This window comes from Balearica regulorum, chromosome 19 (assembly GCF_011004875.1).
Source record: "Balearica regulorum gibbericeps isolate bBalReg1 chromosome 19, bBalReg1.pri, whole genome shotgun sequence".
NCBI lineage: Eukaryota > Metazoa > Chordata > Aves > Gruiformes > Gruidae > Balearica > Balearica regulorum.
Window position 1 is genome coordinate 1,147,018 of NC_046202.1, and position 24,219 is coordinate 1,171,236.

Consider the following 24,219-nt stretch of genomic DNA (forward strand, 5'->3'; position numbering starts at 1 on the left):
TCTGAGTTATAGGAGAAGAAAAAGAAAAAAAAAGAAAACAAACTTCTACCTAGAGGAAAAAGTAAAAAACCAAACAGACACCACGTGCTCATAGACATGCAGAACACAGCAATTGTCATGTCACTGGTAGTTTATACAAATACTTGAAGATCCAAAGACTTGTATATGCTGTGGCTTATACTAAGGTAAGGTGTGCATTAAGAAGGGTATTGTGTTTGTTCAGGAAGCACTAAAACCACTAAATGTTTCAAAAATGGAGAAATATGGAAGACATAGCAGCATATCTTAACGCACAAAAGCAGTATCAAGGTGTCCATTTCCTGAATAGCTTCCAGGAATAAAACACATGCAGAAATCATGATGATAAACACTCAGGACACTACAGACACAGGCTGCCTACAAGTTGCACAGGGCAGTTAGCGACAGACAGCTTCCACTGCGGCCAGCGATGCAGAGCATAGCGAGCTGCAGAGAAGCTGCCTCTGCTGCGCTCCGCTTCATTCACAAACACCCCTCGTAAACAGAGCTTTGGTTTGGAGCTGTGGGCCAGAACAGTTTAAGGCAAACCCACAGCACCCCAACTTCCAAGAAGGATTTAACTTGCAATACTGAGAATTTTCAACTTTTACAACAAGTAAGCTTGATAATTAAGAAACATTACTGCTTTAAAAGCTACCTTTAGCAGTAATATTTGAAACAAAGATCTCAGATATTATTACGTCTGTGGCTGAAGAAAGTAAACCCCGGTAGCCACATGTTAACTGAACTTCTACTTTACAGCAGAGTATCGGTGGTCTCACCGACAGCCCTGTGTTAAGTGTTAAGCATCACAAGTCACACCAAGCCCTGCAAAGTTCAAAACAGACAAAAATGCGGCAGAGAGGTGGTGCACACTGCCAAGGTCGTGCAAAAGATCAAGGAGAGAGATGGAAATAAAACTGCATCTCCTGGGCCTCAATTTAGTGTCTCCCTTGGTGTACCAGGTTCAAGGTGAAGCAGTAGTCAGCTCTCAGCCTTCCAAAAACACAAACCGCCCATCTGTTGGAATCGGCAACAGCTCGGCATCCCTCCTCCGCCTGGGCACTCCCTGGGCGTGGGAGCACGTACGGCTCTGCGTCTGCTCAGCAGGAAGAGATGGGTTTGCTGTACGTGAGCCAGTCACACGCTTCGGTCCCACTTGTCCTCTGTATCCGCCGTGCACAAGCTCCGGTAACTTCATGAACTCATTGACCTCGCAGTGGTATTTTTATGAGTGTGCCATCCTGGCCCTTCCTCTGAAAGCAAAGCTAACTAACTAGGTCAGCGTTGAGGGGTTTGGTTTGTTGTTAAACCTCACCATTATCCTGCAGGAGCCTGGCAATTGGTTCAACGCTCTTTATAGCCAGGTCTGCTACGTATCAAGTCTGCTACATAACAGCAAACCCTGACTTCAGTCAAGATATTTATCTCAGTAACACAGTAAGCAAGTCAGCTTCAGCAGAAACTTCTACTTGTTCTTACCATTGCCATCAATTAATTGGCAGAGGTCAAGTTGCACTTATAACAATCTAGAGAAAACTTACGTTCTCTTTCATCTCTACCCAGTCAATGTTCTCCTTCCATCTGTTGCTCTGCAAACCCTATCCAGCCAAATCCCTATCTGCCAAATTGTTCATCTGCCATCAGCACACCACACAAGAATTAATTTTATAAATGAAATATTGCCAAATTTTTGACCAAAACCCCCCACCAAATTAAAATTGCATTCATAAAGAAATCATAAAGAAAAACCCAACCCTGCAGCACCATAATTTCTAATCCTCTAATTTGTCTTTTCCTTTTGCAAAGGCCCTCTTAAATATTTATACCAGCCCACTGAAATTTGGTTTTTACCTTATGGCTACAACAAATCTTTACATTTCATTTTTAATGTAAAATATTAAAAAAAAAAATCCAAAAGCATTACTCTGCATTTTATTATGATAAGATTTTTGTTTTGCTACGCCACAAATCCTCCTAAATCTCAATCCCAAGCATAATGTCTCCCAGATGTCTCAACTAGTTGCCATGCCAACTAAAGCAGCTTAAATTAAATGAGGGCCTGAAATGGCACCTGCACCACTCCAGGTCTGTTGCGCATTAAATAAAGCTCTCTTGACAGGGGCTCAGAGGTGCCATTAACTTGAGCAGCAGCTATCTGATTATTGTCTCTAGATAATTTAATGAGGGTCTCTAAACAAGAGCAAAAGCAGCACTTGCTTCATGTTTCTGCCTTTTACAAATGTGGCAGCTTCTTAAACAGCTGGTACCCAAGTGGGTCAATGACTTTACTCTGGCCAGTACTATAAATGTTTAGCAAAAACAAACTACAAACTCCCTATGGGATTTCAATCAACTATTTAAACAGGTTCCTGAGGTTTTCTTAAGTTGAATGATAAAATATGCTCGCTATGAGGTGGTCACTGGAGCTCTGATATGCAGCTAAGCTGAACATTACTACCAGAGAAAAATTGCTACTGACAGCAGTAATTAGTTAAGTAGCTGTATAAAATTAGAACTACAAATGTACCAATTTGCTTCAGAACAATTATCAAGGCAAACGCATGGCACAAAAGAACTTCATTTACTCTGTTGACTGGAAGACTCGCTGAGTTGGTAAATTTTACAAAGTGACAGGCAAATTTTGAAAAGGAATAAAGTACAGTCTGTGATGTGGTGTCCTCCGAATGACTTGGATCCTTCTTTATGAGGTCTCTGCATACCTCAGAAAGCAATTCTATAAACTAGTTTTCTGGGAAGAGGCCAGCATTCTGTGAACAAGTTCTGGGGCAGGACTTGTTGAATGCTAACAGCGGAGTGGAGGTGTCTTATCTGCATGACACTGCAAGAAACATGCTTTTTTTAAAACAAAACAAAACAAAACTCTTTCTTATGTATTTCAGGATTTTCTATAAAATGGGGACAAGAGGTTTTCTCCTATTTAGTATACTTTAGTTAGACTTGGTTTTACATTAGGATCATATCAAGCTTAGTTTGTGATGCCACCTCTGCTCTCTTCTAACTCTCTGCAAACTTTCTAGCTTCCTAGAAGAAATGTTTCTAGAACATCCTCATGTTGTATCAACACCCAAAACATGAACAATGAAGACCCAGTCCATGTAAAAATAGTGGAACAATTATTAAAAAAAAAAAAATGTAATTAATCGAATGCCTGTCTTAATTATATCTTGTGTTTAAAATTTGCTTACTTTTCTGTTATAGGTAAAATTATTAAGCAAATTTACCATCAAGTCACCTCTAATTATGCAATTTAGAAATGCCAATCTATGGCATGTGTCAAAGCACACAGACAAGCAATAGCAGAAGATTTTTGGAGAAGTTTTTACAACTACACCCCCCAAATATGAAATATAGTTGCCTGATCTTTTTAAAACGATTCTGAAATAAGTTCTCCTTATACTACAATAACAGAAGCACATGCAATTAAAAATGTGCATACAAATTGAAACACCTATTCATTCTTCTAATGAATTTAAGGGTCATAAGTGCACTTACTGCAATTATTTCAAAAGAAAGAAGACTACACAAAGCAAATAGTCTTCTATTACCAATATTAAGAGCCAAGAAATTCAAATAAATTGAAAAAAAAAAAAAAAAAAAAGACAGCCCTATAAAATACTAGTCAGAATGACTTAAAATCAGTTAACCATGAAGGAAACTAACATTTCTGGTTTTATATTCAAAACTTGGCAGTAGCTAAGCTCATAAAAATAAGCTTATCCCATTTAAATATTCTTCATTGTACAATTACACGGAAGGAGTAATCCTTAACCTAGATCTGATTTATAACTCATATGACTTGTTATAAAATGAGGGCATCGAACTAGTGCAAATAACCAAAATCCAGTTTTTGAAGACTACGTATATGCTGTGCACATGAAAGAAATATCAAAGCAAAATTTAAGAGCTTTACCTAACATTCATACAAGAAAGTCCTAAAAGTTGTTTATGAATCAGTAAATCATGCTGTACTTTGGTTAACATACACCTACTCTGTTCACCAATCAGTTCAAGGTATTACAAATAGATCAAACCATATTTCACAAAGTTCAGTTTATCTAAAAATAAAGAATGACAATTTTCCACCCATTAATTGCCTGGTAAAGGGGGTCATACAAAAAAAGCAGCTAAGACCCATCAGTAATCAAAAAACAATCTTCAGAAGTCTAATCATAAAGGTAAGCTGGTGCACTCCAACTCAAGTGGCTCCACTGAAGACTGACCCCAACATAGTAAAGCTACTTGTAAGATAACAGAACACCTGATGCAGAAAGGCATTGATTTGGTTTTAAGCCTGACTATCACTATGCATCCAGGTAACAGGAAAAGCTCTCGGGTCCCAATTACAATTGTATAAAAACTATATAATTTTAGAACATAAACCCAAATCCTCCATCAGAACACTTTATATATGCTCCTGAATGTATATGCATACATTTTCAGATGAAAAGTAATTGGCAGGTATCTCACATAAGCTTATAACAGACATTTCATTATGCCCTGCCTGATTTACAAGGAGATTTTGGTAACAATTTTGGTTTTGGGAGGAAGTTTTTATTTATACAATTTGGTTGTGAATTATAAACTTGAAAGACCGCGACCAAAGCTGTAAAAGGAGCAGCAGTATAAAGATAACACATAATTGAGCACTCTATGATTCAAGTGCTTGCTTTCAACAATTCAGCACTGAGTTTAATTTTCAGTGTTTGCTTTTGGGGTTTTCCACAGAAAACTCACAGTCTATTAGCTGACCTCGGCTGTATGGAAGATCCCTGCACGGAAATGCTAATGAGATAATGGAAATGTCAATGTGTTAGGATATTTGATTATGTGCTCTCTAAAATATCACTTTTACTAAAGTCTACAAAGGATATTTTGTTACTAACAGCATGTTGTAAAAATATCTGAACAGTTCATAAAACTCTGCAAATAATCTTAAAAATGTTGTGGGCAGGAGTCTGGTGAAGAGCTTTTTTGCTACATACATAAAAAATAAAATATAAACAAATAATCTCATTCAGTGATAAATTATAAGTTCATTTCTTATTAGCTAAAAACATCAAAAAAATTGGATCTTAGCATGTTAAATTCTTAAAATAGCATAAAGAAGAGAACAGACAGTGGGATTAATCTAGGCAGAAGATCTTTATTATGATTCCTGGTCTGTAGCTAGTAAAGTCTCTGCAGACAACAGAATTAGCCCTATTCAAAATATTTTTTTTTTCCTAAATCTCACCATATTTCTAGATACTTTCTGTACCATGAAAATGTGTACTTAACACATTGTGATAGAGTAATTTCTAGCAATTTAAAAACTAGAGTAAGTACTAAACCAACCTGCTTTGAGTCACAGAATTTCTCTTCCAACTAGGGTCAGCAAGAGCCTACCCAGCTCAATGGCTGACTTTTCAGTATTTAAGAATGCAGAAATTCCCAACCCCAAAAATAGAAGATAAGCCAAACAAAGTTTGCAAAAGGAAAAAAAAACAAACCAAACCAAAACATGACATTCTCATGTCAGGTTAGGTACTAAAATTCAATTTTATAACACAGTAACCCATAGACAGTGTGTACCGTTGCATCAGTGACACGTTAAACAGCACATATATATGCGCGAAATCTGTTCTCTTGATCAAGATAGAGGCTGAACAAGGAAAGCCACAGCCCAAGTAGTCTGCTGAAACATCTCTGAAAAGTCATGGTTTCAAAGCATGTGACTGAAAACACCAGAAAGTATTTTAGGGTACTAACAACTGAGAGGAAGTTAATTTCTGGATATAGTAGCATATTTTGGGGGAATCACCATTAGTAGCAGCAGTATCTGTTGGTAAATACCACAATGCCCTGCATTTGCTGGCTCTTACGTATTCAAAGCGTCGTGCTCAATCCTGCACCATTTCACCTCCAACGTTAACATTTAACTAAGAGTTCTTGATAGTAGAGGTTCACTTCTTTAAATAAAACTGTTCAGACACAGGCTCAAAGTTTTTGTAGTTCTATTTCACAGATTCCACCAACTACCTGCAGTTTCTAAGCTAATGAAAATTACACCTACCTCAATTAAGATGCTCTATTTTATATTTAGGATACATTTCTTCAAAATAGTCAATGTGTGGAGGCTGGAGTATGTCGAGGGCAGAGAGTACCTAGGAAACACCACACAAGATCAAGACCTATCCCAGTCAAACAAAACCAAATCCCTTTCAAAAGACAGTCAGAATGCCCCTTTCTTATGGAGCTTAGCTTTATTCTGTCCCACATCGACAGACGACTAGTCTGTCTCACTAGATATGTGAATTTAGTAGCCCACCAAGTCAGATATTCTGTACATTCAGGGTTTCTCTTTTTTCTTTTTCTTTTTTTTTTTTTTAATTCAAGAAACTTTTCCCAGCTGTTCAAGTACTAGCTTAAAAGCACAAATTTATCTACTCAATAAAAATTGGTTTATTTCAAATATACATATAACCGCAAAATATTTGAAAGAAGTAATTCTAGCAAAGAAATGCAAAAGCAAAAGATATTACACTTTGTTCTGCCTTTCACCTTTAAGAGTTTTGTGATACACTGCTTCCACATGGGAATTACAAACCCTAAAGTTGTTCACATTCTGAATCGGAAGCTCAGCGCTCTGTACAAAGCAAAAAGGTAGAAAAGCAGCAGCACTGAATTTACATCCTCTCACAGGAAAAAATACTGCCTTGGTGTAGTCTTTTAGATCCTGTCCTAGGAATATCTGACATTTGGGTGAAGTTCACAAACGTCAGTGGTTATCAGGCTCAACTTCTGACTGCTTACGGAGATGCTTTTATTTAATTTTACAGTCCTCAGTAAAGTCTTCTCCATAACAAAGACCCTGGTGAGGAGCAGTTTAAGGTACCAGTTCTAAAGAAATCTCGTCCCAGAATCCATCTCCCACGGATGCATGATAGCGGGGGGGCGGACTCTGCATGGTACAAGATGGCAAGGCAGCTTGGCTCTTTCGTGCCCCACTAACCACCGCTTATCTGAACTCAGTGCTTAAGCACAAATAAAAGCTCGCTTGGACTATGATAACCTCAGATTAAAAAAGGCTTTTAAAAACTTTAAAACAGGAGGAAAAGCAATGAAATAGGTTCTGAAACAGACACCCACTTTCTGATCCCACTCCACCAGGAGAAGACAGTACTCCCAACGTGCCTGTTGCTGCTCCTCAATGGGAGAAGTTACCACATCCACAGTTGCACTTGTGGAACAGTTGCTGTAAGTTCTTTATGATTCACTTCAGACACAACTGTATGGGTCAATTAAAATAATTTTTTTAATGTTTTAACTTAACCTAGCTGCTTTTACCTGAGGCAGACTTGGGAGTGCTTGTACGACCACTCTGCTAGAAGAACTAAGAGAGCAATAAACTCCAACAGAGGGGAGAGGAAGATGGAGTAAGAAATAGCTTGGAAGCGAACGCATCTCCAGCTGGCATGGTTTTGTGCAGATTGCCATTTAACTAAAGTCTAAAATAAGATTAGGTGGAAGTGTATTGCCTGTCTATTTGCAAACATTTTGGAAGGGAAATTATGAATATCCTTAGATTCTTAATAACTTCATTTTTTTATAGTATTTGCAACAGTAATATCTGAGTTTCCAGGAAATCTGATAACCATAAAATTAGAGAGCTTTTAAAGCATTTCAGATATTCTATAACTTAAAATAAAAAATACTTCCATTATAGATAGCTCCATTTTACAATTAGGCTTTATCAAAGACTTCAAAATTACTTCGAATTTACTTACATTGTCATGCTTAAAAAAACACAACATCTTCAACTCCCGGAAGACTCTTTTACAAGAGACCAAATTTTGGAAGACGTTGGGCATCTTTTTGAGTGCAACTCTCTTTCCATCTCGTGGATCTGTTACTGACCTACAGAATAAAAGATTTAGAACATCACATACTACTGTTAGATGATTTTTCTAAATTAGAAAAGAATATTTTAGAGTTCTTATCATTCTCAACTTAAGACGGTGAGTCAAAACAACACGAAGACAGTTCTTGGGGAAAAAAAGTATTAAGCAAAGGGCATTATGCACTGTCCTATAGAGTCTGCATAAACTGCAGTGTGACCATTCTTTGGTCAGAGAACATACACACACCCCCAGTCAAGCTTGGTAGCTGCTAAGTGGCCGGACCCCTGCACATCAGTGCACACACTGCTGCCACTGGCACACTCTGTAGCTCAGAGCTCGATCAACACCTTGAGCCAAGGGGCGGATGTGACGACAAACATCTCCTCCACCTCCCAGAAAAGACCTTATTAAGAGTAAAACATTTTCTCAGTTACACAGATTTGATCTTGTCGGGTCTACTGCTTTCTTCTTCCTCTCGTAAGAGGGCAAAAAATTTAATAATCCCATTCTGACAGAATCCTGGCAAGTGTAAGACTATTACTTGATCTATCACTAAATCACTACATCTGGAGAAGCAACAGCACATGGTGTCTAAGTTCCCACAAATGTAAAACAGGCATGATAGCTGTCTTTCTCCCACTGAGCTTATGGGATGCAAGTATAGTAGTTCAGAAATTATAAGGTGCTTTGCACATGGCAAGTATTTTAATTTAAAGTAATTAGGTTCTGAAAATAGAATTTTATAATGAGAACCATAAAACTAGAGCAAGGAGATTATGGTGCCTCAATTCCCAATCATGGTTTTTAAGGTGAAGCTTCTCAAACCTCACTACAAAACAGGGTTTCTAGATCTTCAGTTCTTAGGAAACCTTCTTTTTTTTCTGCATATTTTTATTGGGATGACCAAAATAACTTTCTTTTCTGTGCAATGCCGTAACCACATAAGAATCTACATCCAGCTATGTACCCTGATGACTACATTTGTCCTGAAAAAGTTGCTGGCTTTTCTATCATGTGGCTCTCCTACAGACAACAGGGAAGGCTTCTTCTTTTGTCTCAGGTCCATGCTGCTGTAAGTATCTAAATAAAAAATTAGAACGGGGTAATCAAATATCTGCCTTATCTCCAAGTACCACATCTGACTTCAAAATACAAACCAATCAATCCAAAAAGTCCAAAGTAGCCACTGACACTAGTGGTTTGGAATCAAGAGAGAACTATCCCAACACACTCATCTAGAACACTTATCATAGCCACTGCATATTTATATTTTAAATAAGGGGCGGAGCGAGACTCGGGAAAGTTGATACCAGACTATTTCTATGGTGGGAAACACAGAGCTGAAAAGAATCTGAAAAGGTCTTCTAATTCCCAGTATGTTTCCTGTTTTCTCCAAGACCTTTGCCTCTTGCCTCTAGCCTAAACTGGAATGAAAGGGAATGAAAACTGGAAGAGCTACAGAAAATCCACTGTTAATGCAACTCAGCACTCACCATGGGCCAGGCTGAAATATCCTCCCTCGCTGTATAGTAACTTCATTCACAGATGATGGTTAACCTCAATGAGTCTATTTGCAAAACAAGGTACTATTCATCATGAGTAGGCGACATTTCAGGCTGGCCGTGGCTTTAGGATTATGGCAGAGGCAGATTCTGAATGACACGCAGCAGGGCCAGTACCAGGCAGTGGCTCACAAATTCATATAAATTTGATCCCAGCATGAGCTGAGAGCTCCCACTGCTCACAAGGTCAAGCACCACTGATCAGGTAATTAGTGGTATTCTTCTCTATGAGACAGCATTTCTAGCTCCTGCCAAGTTTTTACCAACTTTTAAAAAAATCATTTAAAAAACCAAGTGCAATCCACCAAACCTCTAATCTGTAAAAAAAAAAACCAAAACCAAACCCACCTTAAAAGCTGCTGATTCCTAGGAATTAAATAGGTACAGTCTTGCTACAAAAACAAAGTTGTAAAATTTTATTCATAAAAATCCTCACTGATTACACTACAGATGCTACTAAATTACCAATTTTTCCCTTTGGGGAACACTTTTCAAACACTGTTGCTGACCACTGCACACACACAACTGCTACCAAGAGGATATTCGCAGCTGTGGAAGAAATTCCACTAGTGGATCGCAATGACAATGCACTCCAGTATCACACAGATGAAAGACCTGAGACCTTTGACAACGTGAAATTTCTGCACACATGACTTAGTACCTAGGCAGACCACAAGCACCTTCCTCATCTATGGTATGTTCAACAGTACAGTTAAAACAAGAGTCAAATACCTATCTTGGCTATGAAAAATATTTGATTTAAAACCTTCAAAATGTGTTTTATGATCTATTACAGCATATTTAGAGTACGCTCTAAAATTCTTTTTGAATAAGGTGAAGAAAATTAAATATGTGGGTTTGTTTCATTATTTTCCTTAGAAACATATCTAAAAAAGTAACTACAAGAAAATAATTTTGTTTAAATAGACACAATTGCTATTTTACACTGTAAACAAATTAATTCTCTAAAATTGTTTCCATTTATTTGAAGACAGAATTAAACAATGCTTAAGATCCAGATAGCTTATTTGAGAGAGTTCACATCTACTTCTACCATTTCTATTATTTGTAATAAATGAGTGCAGTAAACAACTTTCTCTAAAGAAAGACTGAAAAATCTTCATTGATCATGTCCAGGGGTTGCACAAAAAAAGAGTGCAAAGTAAAAAACAATGGCAATTGGTCTCTAGGTTTACTTCGTTGAAGAAATCAACTGCAGCTTCACAGATTGAATAGGTTTTCTGTTTGCTTTTTACCTCAAATCACAGAAGGTTAACAGAACCTGAAATGGACAGATCTAAACAAACCAGAAAACACAAACAGCAATATTTTCGGAGCCAGAGCTGTAAACTAGTAACGCACCCTTCCCCGATTGATAAAAATCTGTCATCTGAAACTTGGGCATCGCTGTGACTGTTACAGCAAGAGGAAGTTTCCATACAACTGGTTGCAGACAGCTCGTGGCTTTGCTAAACACTCTGCCTCTTGTTCTGGGGACTGGAAGCTTTACAAGCTTTTTAAGCTCCTGGTTGTATATTTAGGCTGTATCTATAGCAATCAGCTTCTGAATTTGAGTACTATCACAACAGAAAGACACCATTCCAATTAGTCACAAAAGAATAACCCATTTTGTAAATGTTAACAAGCAGATAACTCAACGTATCAGAACGAGCTCTGAAATTTTAGGTATTTTTGACATATGAAAATTTCATAAACTGGTCAGACGTGCGATACAATTCACATATCTACGTGAAACAGACACAATAAATTGAAAAAGTGCTTGAACGACATGCAATTAATCAATCAATAAAACCAGCATTATTAAAAAAGAGCAATAATAGTTTGGCTTTGGTTTGGGACATAAAGACTAATAAGAACCAAAAGACCGTAACAAAACCTGTTGAGGAAAATTCTACGCTGCTGACTTGACCCAGCACGTACTAGAGTCCTCTCTGCTCTCCAGGCGTTTCCTCACTATTAACGTCCCAAAGGCTTTTCAGACCAAAGGCACCACGGCTCTGAGCGCGGGGAGATAAAAAGCAGGGCCACTACACCTATGCGCAGAGAGCATTTCTAGCCACGTTTGGGTCTGACTGTCGCAGCAGCACCGAGACGACGACGACGGTGAACTGAAGGCAGGCAACAGAGTTGTTTCTGAAACCCAACCTGCCAGCAGACAGGATGAAAGTGATCTGCTGAAGAGGAATAGGTACCAAACCAAGCTGCTGCTAGCTTGCTTGTTTTTTTCTAATTGAGCCAGGGGGAAATCATCTGTTCGGTACTTGAGGATTTGGGTACTGGTTCTCCTCTCCCATGACAAACATAGCAGAGGTTCCATGTTCTAGTGGCAGCAACACAGCTTCGGGAACCAACACTCCAGACCTTTTGGAATTATTTTTAATAGCCACCTTGTAACCATACTTCTGTTTCGAAACTTCCTATCTGCCTTTTTCCAAATCTTATAAGTATTACTCCAGCAATGGACAAGAAAAATGCAATAATATATATTATTAGATGGACCATAATACACATGGTTTCAAAGTTTGCATTGTGTCTTGTTAATGTTTTAAGGTAAAACCCACAAAGTAGCATTTCTTGTTATTATTCATGCAAAGACCAGTCATGCTTGTAGCTGGTAACAATATAACTCTAATGAATGTGAATGGAAGTGCAGTAATTTCACGCCGTGTTGAGTTTGTTCTCTCTTAACTCGGGGTAGCAGCTGCTTTGGTTCAGCACAAACAGTACCAGGGAACGGAGATAAGTGCTGCAGTCGGTTACAGAGGAATGCTCTTCTGTCCTGCTGAAAGCCTTGCTGGGCTGAGCCCTCCTGGTTCTGCAGCACCCGGGTTATCCCATCTGTATTAGCTAACGAGCCGTGGGCTGTGCAGATAACGAACAGGCAACTGCCGCCTTCCCCAGTGAAAATGACCCTGTTCACACGCCTCTCTGCCTCAATGTCCAGTTACTTGTCAAACTGAACATCACATAAATTAAATATTATGTAAAGTGTGCTTTTAATGCATATACTAAACAAACATCTGATTTTTACAGTTACGTCTCTATTTAAATAGTCCTATTGAATAAAAATGAAATTTCAAGTAAAACCTGCTAATATTTTCATTTTATTAGTCTTAAATCAAACTATCAAAAACTATAACCTATGCTTATGTGAGTGCCATACAACCACACAAAATTACCAGAAGACCTCGAAAGGTGTCCTTTTAATTGAATTATAGATTAAAATAGTCACTCCCAATTCTAATAAAATATTAAAATAGAATAAAGTTTTAGAATAATGACCCGAACTATTTTCAGGCAAAGTCTGAAATTTAAGACATTATTTTAAAAGAACAGAAGTACTCCTCTCACACTGTCTGAAATTACCAAAATGTTAAAATACAGAATAGCATTAAATATATGCTATTGTATATTGCAGTCACTGGTTTTCAATTGCACTGCCTCTGTAGGTATGCCTGGGATGATTTTTAGTGAGCCATAACAACTGCTTGAAGTAAGCAGCCTGACCTCAGCACCCAAATCAAATGGCATCTACATGTTGAAACCACAGTCAAATGCACACAACTTCTTCCAGTTGCCTACAAGGTGCGTTGCCAGCAGCAATGGAGGCGATACGGGTCACGACTGTGAAAGCAATATATTCAACACCACAAATCTGAATCCAAGACTCAAATGCAGATAAAGTCATCTCTGGAGCTCTACCAGACAAATGAAAACCAGAAAGTTTGAAGTGGAGGTCACTGTAAAAAGATACCTAAAATAGGATTTTTGATGGATTTGAAACACTCCCTTCAGCTGTACTGCTAACAAAATCATGCTAGTTGCAAGTGAACACAAGAAGCCAGCAGTCAGCTTTTACAAAAACTAGTTCAGATTGAAATGAATTTCTAGGACGTGAATGTTGACCATCTACAGCTGAGCAAGTTTATATCTGCTCTGTAGAAAGTCATGAGGCAGTTTAGAGTTGCCTAAATTAAAGTTCTCATAAATCAATGTTAATTACACATAAGCAGTAATACAAATTGCAAAATTTTTATTATTTCCTATTGGTATTAAGCCTGCACTTTGTCTAACCTCTTTCCCAATTCCTTTATCAAAAACACCCCAAAACCAAAACAACAAACAAAAAAACCCCAAACAAAAATAAAAAACTCAAAAAGAATTATAGGAAACATTTGACAATAAAATTATATCTCAGAAAGATTATATAGATATGAAAGTAGTTGCTGAATGCCTAAAAATCCTTTCAACCACTGCCCCCCAAAATATGAAACAGATATCCTCTTTTTCTCTCTGACTGAAGGGAAATACTTAAAACTTTTCAGTACCAATTCCCAACCCTCTTCTGCTGCTGAGCCTCGCTGGAGAAAACTGACGGTGCTTTGTACCTTGATGTAACACAGCTCGTTAGTTTAGTTTCCACAATGACACTTATCTAGGAATACTAAATTCTGTTAAATCAGAACATAATCAGGCAGCTGACAGCAGCGAACATCAGTGCCCAATTAATTCTTACGCTTCTCCCATGCACATAGCTTCATGCAGCCTCATTAGTGAGAGTGAAAGATTTGGTAAAATGGTTGGTCTTTAATCGAGTAATACAAACCTCTGATTTATATTGATAGCTACCACAGATTTATTGATGCCCAGTTTTACTAGCTGCAGGACCCATTTTAAAAAACAAAAAGAGCTAAACATGTTGCAGAACTGTTAAGCTTCACCACAGGTGTGTATGCAAGGCCTGGTGTGCCTGCTCTCCGCTGCTTTTTCAAATGCTTCCATATAGCAAAAATTGGTTTAGGTGAATAGTCTTTTCCTGGTGCTCCTCTCTCTGATAAAGGATTGAGTTAAATGGGGTTGCTGTGGCATATGCATTTAAGGGCAGTTTATTTTTTTCTTTTAAATAACCCACTTCTACAAACAAGTAATGATCACTTGCAATATCCAGCCAGAAAGCAATTCCTCTACGCTCTCCCCCATAGCCACAACAATTTCTCACTGCTCATCACCCCCTTGCCTTAGCTCGTGAGCTTTATACCGCTCACTAGCAATTTCACTTCAAGGGGCAGCACAAAACTAACAATCAAAGTTATAAAGATCAGAAATGTCAGGACTGCATTCCAAAGACAGACAGAAAAAAGCAAGCAAGAAAGAAAAAAGCCTGTCTGAAAACCTGGTATTTACAGCATCCAATAAAGATGCTGAAAATGTTGCTTTGTGTTTGTGTGCAGTACCTACTTTGGTACTAGTAAAATAATTATTTATAGCAATATGCTATCAGGTCACATATCCCCAAGAGAAACTAGAAAAGCACGAAAATCTCCTAGGAGCTAATTGAGAGAACAACTAGAAAGGCAGCTTTACTTACTGCTGTTCTCAGAAGAACACATTTCAATTCCCTCCTCTGCTTTGTTAGGATATTACACCCTAGGTGAATCTGGCAGTAAAGTGAACAGCAGGCAGGGAATCTATCCATCACTCAGCACAGAGTCAATGGGGCGCTCTTTCAAGCTACTACTGAAGTCTGCAAAGGTTTCACTTATTAAGCATCAACTGTAGCTGGGGATAAGGAGATAAGAAATGAAGATTGGAACCAAAAATAACTTTGAAAAAAAATATATATAAGTATGGAACAAAAAATAAGTTAATAAATATAATCGGGGGGGGATATCAAGGAATATCTAGTTTGGCTTTAATGATGTCTTGAAGAATTATAAGATTCCAGATGTTTCTGTGAGAACACTCAATCATTACGGATTCTCTACTATACTGTACAAGCCATGGCAAAAAGCTACTTTTAATACTATTAAACCAAGTCACACGTTTTGCTTTCAGAGCAGCTACAAGTCTTTCAGTACGACTGACTCGTGCCCACCCCAGCGGCTGGGTACCGTTGGAGGAGGGCTGCCTGGCCAGGCGGTCCCTAACACAACCCGGTCACAACCTCCTGCCCTTGCCTGTGGCTCCTAACAGCACCCACGCATCTGCCCTTCTCTCTCACCTTACCTACACAATAACGGTAGAATATTACATTGTAAAAATTATCAAACAATACAATTTTGTCAAAGTAAAAAAAAATTATTGGCAGATGCTCTCCCTTTTACCTTACCGAGTTTTTAGTACTTAAGAGGAACGTAAGAAAGTAAAGAAAACATTTACATTAACTGGCTTCATGATTCAGCCACTTTAAAAAATGTGTTGTAGCCGTATCACCTACTGGTACAGGTAACACCGAGACTACTACAGCCAAAACCTTCCAAAAGTTTACTTCTCTATTCTTGATTTCTCAATGTATGTGATAACATGCTGTTATTTTGAACAGTTTGTGTTCTCCGTAACATCAGGTTGTCCAGTTCTCCCTTTCTACAAATATGAGGAAAATGATCCCTCTAATCAAAAAGGGGGAAAACAAATACAAACACGAAAGTAAAGATATTAAGATACAAGTAAACAAGACAATTTGTCTTAATTCAGACTTTAGTTCTTGTAAATAACAAGTGTCAAACACACATCTATTTGAATGCTTAACATGAGACTGAAACGTTCCTCTTGAAATATTCCCCATTTTTTTTCAGACACCAAAATTTTGCGAAATCTTTAATGAAGCTGAAAGCTAAACTTCCTACACCTAACCAGAACGTATTATATGTATTCTGGATGAAAGGCTGCAAGGCACTTACAGTCTATCTTGTTTAATTCTTCCATATCTAGTCCTGCATTCACTAATAAATCTAAACCTGCCTATTATACAACAAGAACCAATATATATTTTGTTTTGGTTTACCTTTTCTTTAAAAGATAGTCAAATCTACCAGAACCTTTATACCTTTCTCTACAGCAGTAATTCAGCACCGTGTTGCTCATGCCCAAGCAGACTTTGCAGGTAACGTTTTTCACTAGAGCAGCCAGCGCTCGTTTCACCAGAACAAACCGTGTAAAGAAGTAGCCAAGCTTTCAGGCACAGGGGCCCTCACTCCACCTGTGTCTCCAAACCATCACAGATAACAACACGATCCCAAGCAAAAGAGTTTTATCCTTTCAACAGGCAAGTCACATGAGGACGTACTAGCCCAAGTGATTTACTGGCACTACGCTATCTTGTGTAACCGCAGGCTGCTGCGGGAGGAGAGGTCCCGCTCCGACCCATCACTGGTTCCTGCGCTCCTGCCGGTGCTGGAGAGAGCCAGCAGCTGCCCATGAGGCGAGTCGGTTCAGCACAGCAATCCCGCACAGACAGATTCGGCGTTAAACATGCAGCAAGCGGGATGAAGCCATCCCAAAGCCAGCCGATCCCTCGATGTGACAGAGGGGAAGCTGTGCGAGCACACGGCTGGGGCAAAGTGCAAGACGGCGTGATTTTCTGGAAGCAGTTTGCAATTACACCAGATTAGGTACAGCAGGAAACCAGGCCCTCGGTCACGCTGGGGGCTTACGGACAGAGCCCGAAATGGGGATTGCATCTCCTGAACTGCAGCCCAGTACCCTAGGTAGAAGGGCCATTCCTCTCTCCATCAGGAAACGGGGTTTTCTGCTGATTATACATAATACAAATGTCTTATTACATTTAACTACATAAAAAGTTTTTTAAAAGAGTCTGACATAAAACATATCGAGAAAAAAGATACTGTACAAAATCTGTGGCTTCTATTTACATTGCAGGCTAATCACTCCAGAAATAATAAAATTTTAAAGAGTAATGGAACTACAGAAAGGATTAATGATACAATCCAGACCCCTAGTTAAAATGTTTTCAAAGACAATTCTTATCTCAAAGAATCCTTGCAGGCATTTAGCCTTTTCAATTACATATTATAAGTCTTTAGCAACTCTCTGCCACGCTGATGACAAATTTTCAAGGTGGAAGCTATGCCAACAGTAACCTTTTCTCTCTCTGAATCCAGGTCAATGCATACACATTGTTCTATCATTTCAACTGGTAGAAAAACAAGTTTGTGACTACTCCATGCAATTATTACACACAAACAAGATAATGAAAGAATGTTCTCAGGGGCAGTGTGGGAAAACACTGATGGAGTTTGTTCTAAGAGGGAAGTGAACCTTCCCTTACGTTCATAGAGAATACCTATAAACTTACATCCGGACTTACCAGAAGCGGGGGACTTAATAGGATTACTTTCCAAGGTTTTCTTCTTAGTCAACGTCTCTCCTCAGCCGCTTGACTCTTAATCATGCGGACTTTTTCCAGAATGTCTTACTGTAAGATACATAACAAACCTGGTGCCACAAGCATTTCAGCTGCTCACCCAAGCATATTTGAGATACCACTCAAACAAATAATGCAGCTCATATCAAAGGGCATGTGATACCCAATATATCACTTTTTCAGTACACGGTATCGCAATCAATCACATCTTGGCATATCTCAGAATATATCTGAGCATGGGATGAAATAAAAAATCCTTTAGAAAAGTTCACAAAACCAAAAGATTCCCAAGACTGAAGTGAAAGGGCTGGGAGAGGGTGTGCAATTATCAAATCACCTGTCTGGGAAATGTTTGATTGGGTACATGAAGTTTACACAGAGGAACAAGCCCTCAGATACAGCACATCTGCTCTCTGTAGAACTATGGGCAGGCAACAAGCCCTACCAAAACACAACAAGAACTGATCAACAACATTTAATGGACTCTTAGGTAGCAGAGGGGAGAGGTGAGGAAAGCATGCACATAATGTGTGAAATCATTAAGAAAATAAAACAATATATGTATGCACTCTTAACAACAGATTTCTTCTTGAAGACTATCAAGGAAATTTATACACACATACTGAGTTTTTAAGCAATGCAAAGTAGCTGCTTTAACAATTCTACTATTATAAATACTCAGGTACGAGTGAGACAGGACAGTGGTAATGTTCTACGTTCTCCAGTGACCCTGCCTAATCAACAGAAGTATTTTCTCCAATCACGGACTGAAGAGTTCATTGTCCAAAATGGTTCCCGACTGCCAGTGGTGGTGTTCACCAACACATATCAAATACATTTTAAAGCTTTGTGACAATTCTTAATGGAAGTTAAATTATTCAAATGCTAAATCATTTTGTCTAACTTTAGTAGCCTAAAAGTCAATTTTCCAATCTCAGGCTCTAAGTGTGGCATGCTTGACCTGGGTGAGGGCTGTTGCTGGGCTGCCAGAGCTGCCTCCCCATGTGGCCCTGCAAACAGCTGTGCTGGCACAACGAAGCAGAAAGCAGGAAAACAAGTAGCCGAGACAAAGGGGAAGACAGACAGACTGCTTTTTCAGTAACAATGACAGCTTAAGCATATGTCAAATATGATCTCAGTCAGTCACACTGGTTCTGTCCAGTCAATAAGGAGAGGGATAGGTGGGATTAATCTCTTTTAGAGGGCTCTTAAATTACACATGAACTGTTTCTCTAGAAATGCCTCACCCTACCACTTAACTGCAGAGCACCAGCTCAGAACCAAGCCTCGTCTGCAGATAACCAAAGCTTGCTGATTTGAGGACCCTCATTTTTTAATTTTACATGAGCCTTTTCTTCCCCTGTGTGCCAAGTCTGAACTGAGAGTCAGTGCTATATGTTACAAACCACATTAAATCCTGCCCTGTTAGTGGTGTGACAGGCTCCCCTTTGCAGTGAGAAACAGGAGCGGTGGCTAATTGAGCGGCATCATTAAAAGGGAGTTAGGTTTTGGTTTTGTTGGATTTTTCACAACAAGAGATTTTTAGCATACACACTCACGCAATTAGTATGGTATTATAATGTGTTTTACCCTCTGGCTATACACACATTGTTTAAGAGATGCAAAAGCTGATATAATCCCATTTAAGAGATATTCATAATCTTTTTAGCTATAATTTTTAAAGAAAAAGCCACACACAGATAAGTTATGAGAAAGAGGAAGATATTACAGTGCAGTGTCCAGTCTTCCTCACTCTATTGCAATGACCAAAGCTCCCTGGAAGGCTGTTTTAAACTCAGAGCATGAGGCCCGTCACCACTAAGGAAGAATAAACAAATGGAAATCAACAGATCAGACAGTTGTAGCTTCATCAGTGATGAAGGAGCAGAGAAGTTAGAGATGCACGCTGAATCTGAGGATGACTACCCACTGGAGTGAGGAAGGGCACTGACAAAAGGTGGATCCTGTACTCATGCAGCGGCCAGAGACACAGGTCTAGGGATAAATTACATAATTTCTTTTTATCCTACCTGCAAGCTGTATTAAATACCCGCTTATCCTAAGTAGCTAATCGGGGCCCACAAGACACACACATGTAACACACACACTGACAAAGCGTGACCACATATTTTCACCAGCAGTTCATGGACTTAAAAAGTTTCCGCAAAATCTGTTCACAATCCTGCTGCAAATCACTGCCCACAGAGAGCCCCCAGTAGCTACAGCACAGATTAACCCATTGCTAACAGCGCGAAAGAATGCACTGAGTAAAAGCTGGTAACGATAACAGAATTTTTAGCACAGAACCATGAAAAAATAAGAAAAAGGTTTCATTGTTAAAAGACATTATCAAAAAGAACAGTTGTTATTTTTTGAGATATTTAAGAAACTGTTGTGCTGTTAATGATTTTCAGGTCACTATTGCTCTGCAGCAGTCTCCAGCTGGCAATACTTCAAAGATATTACAATGAAATATTAACAGTGGGTAAAAAAAATTACTTTAAGAGATACGATATGAAAGCAAACTGAAAAAGATAGCTGAGCAGATATTGCGGAGCAAAACTTTGATTTCACTTAGATTTAGCTTTGAGACACAGACATGCAAGGCCAGTCAGTATGAAGGTAACAAGGAACTATGCAGCCAGCGCAGTGACACTGAGAGGTAAGAGCTGAAAAGATCGACTGGAGGATGTAACAGCATCGCTACTGCTGGAGGACACAATACCTACCACCCTCTCGGATATATATTTTACTCTTACAAAATAACCTTTGCAACACAAGGAAGCAGCTTGCTTTGTTCTTTTGGCAATGGGATACTCTGTCCTGACAACTAAGTAAAAGGAATTTAAATAGTTAACTATGATACAAAGCCTTTTTTCCTCAAAAACATGGATGTGGTGAAGTTAGTCTTTCAGCTAACAAAATGAAGATAATAGAAGTTTACAGAAGCAGAGGGCAAGATGTGCAGCAGTCTTCACAGGTAAACATTAAAAAAGTACAGGAAAGAAAAATATTTTGGAAGCTGTTATTTATTCAAGCTACTCAAGCAAAACAAAACATGTTGTAATTGATTTATGAATGGTGATAGCAAACACTTTTTAAAAATCTATTTCAAATTTCCTTTTTTAGTAGATCAAAGAGCTCTGATTCTTTTAATAAATGTCAGTATTCCTCCTCTTCCTCAGCTCACCTCTTACTCTCTTCTTACCTACAGCTAAGCCTGGCTCATGCTTGGGGAAAATATCTCATTTAGAACTGAAGTGACACATTCTGACTAACATAGGAAGCATGAGCTGTGTCTGACAGATCAAGTAAAACAATAGCTAGCCAAAGGTCCAGAAAAATTAAAATTGCACTAAGTACACTACCAGACTTCAAGCATCTCGCTGTGGACATGACCTAGTAAGGTCTGGATACTGTGGAAACGCTTGGTTTCTCTCCTGAAACCACTGCACTTGGCAACTGGAGGTGAGGTGCTACAGGTGAAATGCAGACCACCCGCCAGGAGGAAGCAGTATTACACTGGCTGTTCAATATTTGTGATTCAACTGGTTTTTGTTAAGAAGCCTTCACTAACAGCATTTGCTGAGTTTTATATAAATGGCAGACGGATAAAAGAGGACATTTATCTAGTTTTGGGGTACTTTTGGCCACATTACAAGGTAACACAGGTCTGTATGGTAAATCTGTAGGGCTGGCTGGTGCAAACTCTTTCCGTACCGCTGGGGGCAGAGGGGGACGTACTGAACATTTTCCATACAGACCTCCACTTGGTTTCCAGTTTTGTCCCCTACCTAAACTGCCAAGCGTCCCATCAGCTTGCATTAGGACTCAAGGGCAGTAGTCCACCCAGAAGTGACAGTCCATGGCCAGAGTCCTCCCGTTTTCCCCACCTTTGGAGGTCAGCTTCAGGAGTTTGCATCAGTTTCAGCGTTCATTCACACAACAGATCACACGATATTAAATGGAGAAGTCATTTGCAGATTGATATGGATTGATAAAAGTTGGGTGAAGATGTTCACAGAAGTAAAAACTTCTTACGCTTTTAGAATCTGGAACCTACAAAAATATATTCTACCAGCTAAGTATTTTCCTAAAATCTGGGCAAGTAAAGCAGGTTTTACATCCAGGAATTTGCGTTTGAACAAGAGTTTGTGTGTGTTTTAAAGACACTGAACAGAAAATAAGTTCCTTAAGAAGATTATAAAAAAAAGACAGTTAACTTACTACCAATGTGCATCCTCAGCATTTCATTAAGTTTTCTCAACACACTTCACAGAATACTGTAAGGTAATAAAAAAATATTCACAGGCGCTCCAGAATACCTGTATTGTAAGTTACTCCAAACAGCCAAGTCTTTTCTTGACAGGTGGTCTTTTTAGAGGTACAGGATTCATTCAGGGAAAGAAAAGACTGAATACGGATTTAATGTATAACTTTCAGATGAGCCTGAAGAAAACACCTAGATTTAACTTTCACTAAAAGGTACTTTATGTGAAAGGGTTAAGCAACTTGTTCTCCATACCACACTTCAAAGGTATGCTTTATTCATGTCTTGCTCAGCTGCCAAATGCAGACCTCTCCAGAGCTCCTTTTTCAACCATAGATGTCCTAAAAAGCCTTTTAATGTTGCGTTCTAATCACACCCTCAAGCATGTGCGCCATTATCACTTATTCTTTAAAAATCAGAGCTAAAAGCAAAACTGATTACTGCAAGAAATCTGTCTCCTTGAACAAAAATTGATTCAGAGTATCTTACTTAAAAGAAAGGATAGAAAATTAAAGGGATACTGTTATGGTTAATATCTTTAAAAATGTTTAATTTGTCTTCCTTCACGGAAGCTTAAAATTGAAACTGCTTTCCAAATCAAATTTATTTCCCCATTTACACAAAATTTTCTGGCTATGCTTGAGACCTTTTTATTTACTTCTCAACTGCCCATATGAACCACAGCTAGAATAAGTTATTACACTATACAGGACATTTATTCAGATATATTTTTTACTGCCACAAAAGCAATTCTTTTTTTTTTTTTTCAGTCAATGGCATAGCTCTGTAAGGTCTGTGATGGTGATAAATAACTAACATGCCCAATAAACATATAAATCTCCATGTATTTTGTATTTCTTTCTTATTTTTAAAGCATATACCACAATTACACAAACCACCACCTTCCTGGCCCAATTCACTGACCTCTATTCCCATTCCCACTAGCCAGCCAAGGAAAATCCAAGTGAGAAACCTTCTTCTCCATGTCCAACAAGCCTCCAGGCTTTGGCACAGTTCCTAGAATACTTTTGCACCTCCACAGCAAAGTAGGTTAATAAAGTCTCTGGTCATATCCTCTAGACAGATGCCCAGTTTCCCGCAGCAATCATCCCCAGCATCTGAAGTTTCACCAGCAGCTTTTCCTTGCACCTCTCATCCTCCCTACCACCCCCTCTCCAGGGCAGGGGGACCGGGACAAAACAAACCAAACAACAAAAAAAAGTGACCAAACTCCTTTTCGCCTCATTACTCCAATGAAGCTACACAATGATCACGGGGAACCAGCCCCGCACCTGATCTCAATATCTGAATCCTTCACCTTTCAGGTTAAACCTCTGCTATTTCAGCCATTCATTTTTTCATCACTATCATGTTTGGCTGTTTGCCAGCAAGTGAAAAAAAAATCAGAAGAATATTCAAACCAAAGCCTGCAACAAATATTTGAAACACAGTACTTCAAAGTAATTAAACTCCAGTGCTCTCTGCTACCACCAAGGGAAATAGTTTTATCTGTTGGTTAAGTATTACGCCTCAGGACTTTGATACATTTGTTGTATGAGGCTCACAGTACCTTTTAATTCTATGAAATACTGCTATTTATAGTCATCTCCCCAAATTCTGTAGTAATGATAAATCTGTGAACATTCATCAAGGTTTTTACCTGGAAGAGGCAAATCTTATTTACTGACCTTTCAAGTTTCATCTTATATCCTGTTCATTCCTTATTATACTACAAATATTTATTACAATAATACAGTATTGCAACTCAGAATGCTTCCTAGTTGCCACTCTCTCTTCCACTCCTTTTACCAGAAGTTTAGACATCAGTATTTTTATTTATCTATCTTGCACAGGAATGGATATTAGAACCACAGAACTTTAAAGTATTACTTAAAACACACATTAAGCTTATAAAGGTACTGTAATTCCCAACACCAACATTTAACAACGGCCAAAGCAAACACTAACCAGAGACGTCTCAACTCCTCCTCTACGGAACAAACCAAAACTAAGAGCTGAGAAACAAACCGAACAGCACATCTGACAAAAGCTCTTTTAGCGCTAACTCCTTCAGAGACAATACAGCTTTTTCTCATAACTGAAGATAATCCTTTCTCTATCTTGACGATAGTGGTAAAGAGCCCAACTACATTAAGGGCAGCTTCCTTGTCACTGTAGACAAGGTAACCAGACACCAGTTTTTCTGATGCTTCCTCTGTACATTTTACTCATGTAAATTATTGTAAACTGCTGATGTGTTGGGTTTTTTTCTGGTGTAAA

At 38.6% G+C, this 24,219-nt stretch overlaps 1 protein-coding gene across 3 annotated transcripts in view; it reads right to left on the reverse strand.

The window, feature by feature from the left end:
• The window catches only part of NLK (nemo like kinase), a 62,331-nt gene that overhangs the window by 19,590 nt on the left and 18,522 nt on the right, over positions 1–24,219 (reverse strand). For all 3 annotated transcript variants that reach the window (XM_075771743.1, XM_010309425.2, XM_075771744.1), the window contains 2 exons: positions 7,809–7,938; positions 6,130–6,185 (listed from right to left, as the gene is read on the reverse strand). In XM_075771743.1, the coding sequence (XP_075627858.1) occupies positions 6,130–6,185; positions 7,809–7,938 (186 nt within the window). The remainder of the gene's footprint in view (positions 1–6,129; positions 6,186–7,808; positions 7,939–24,219) is intronic.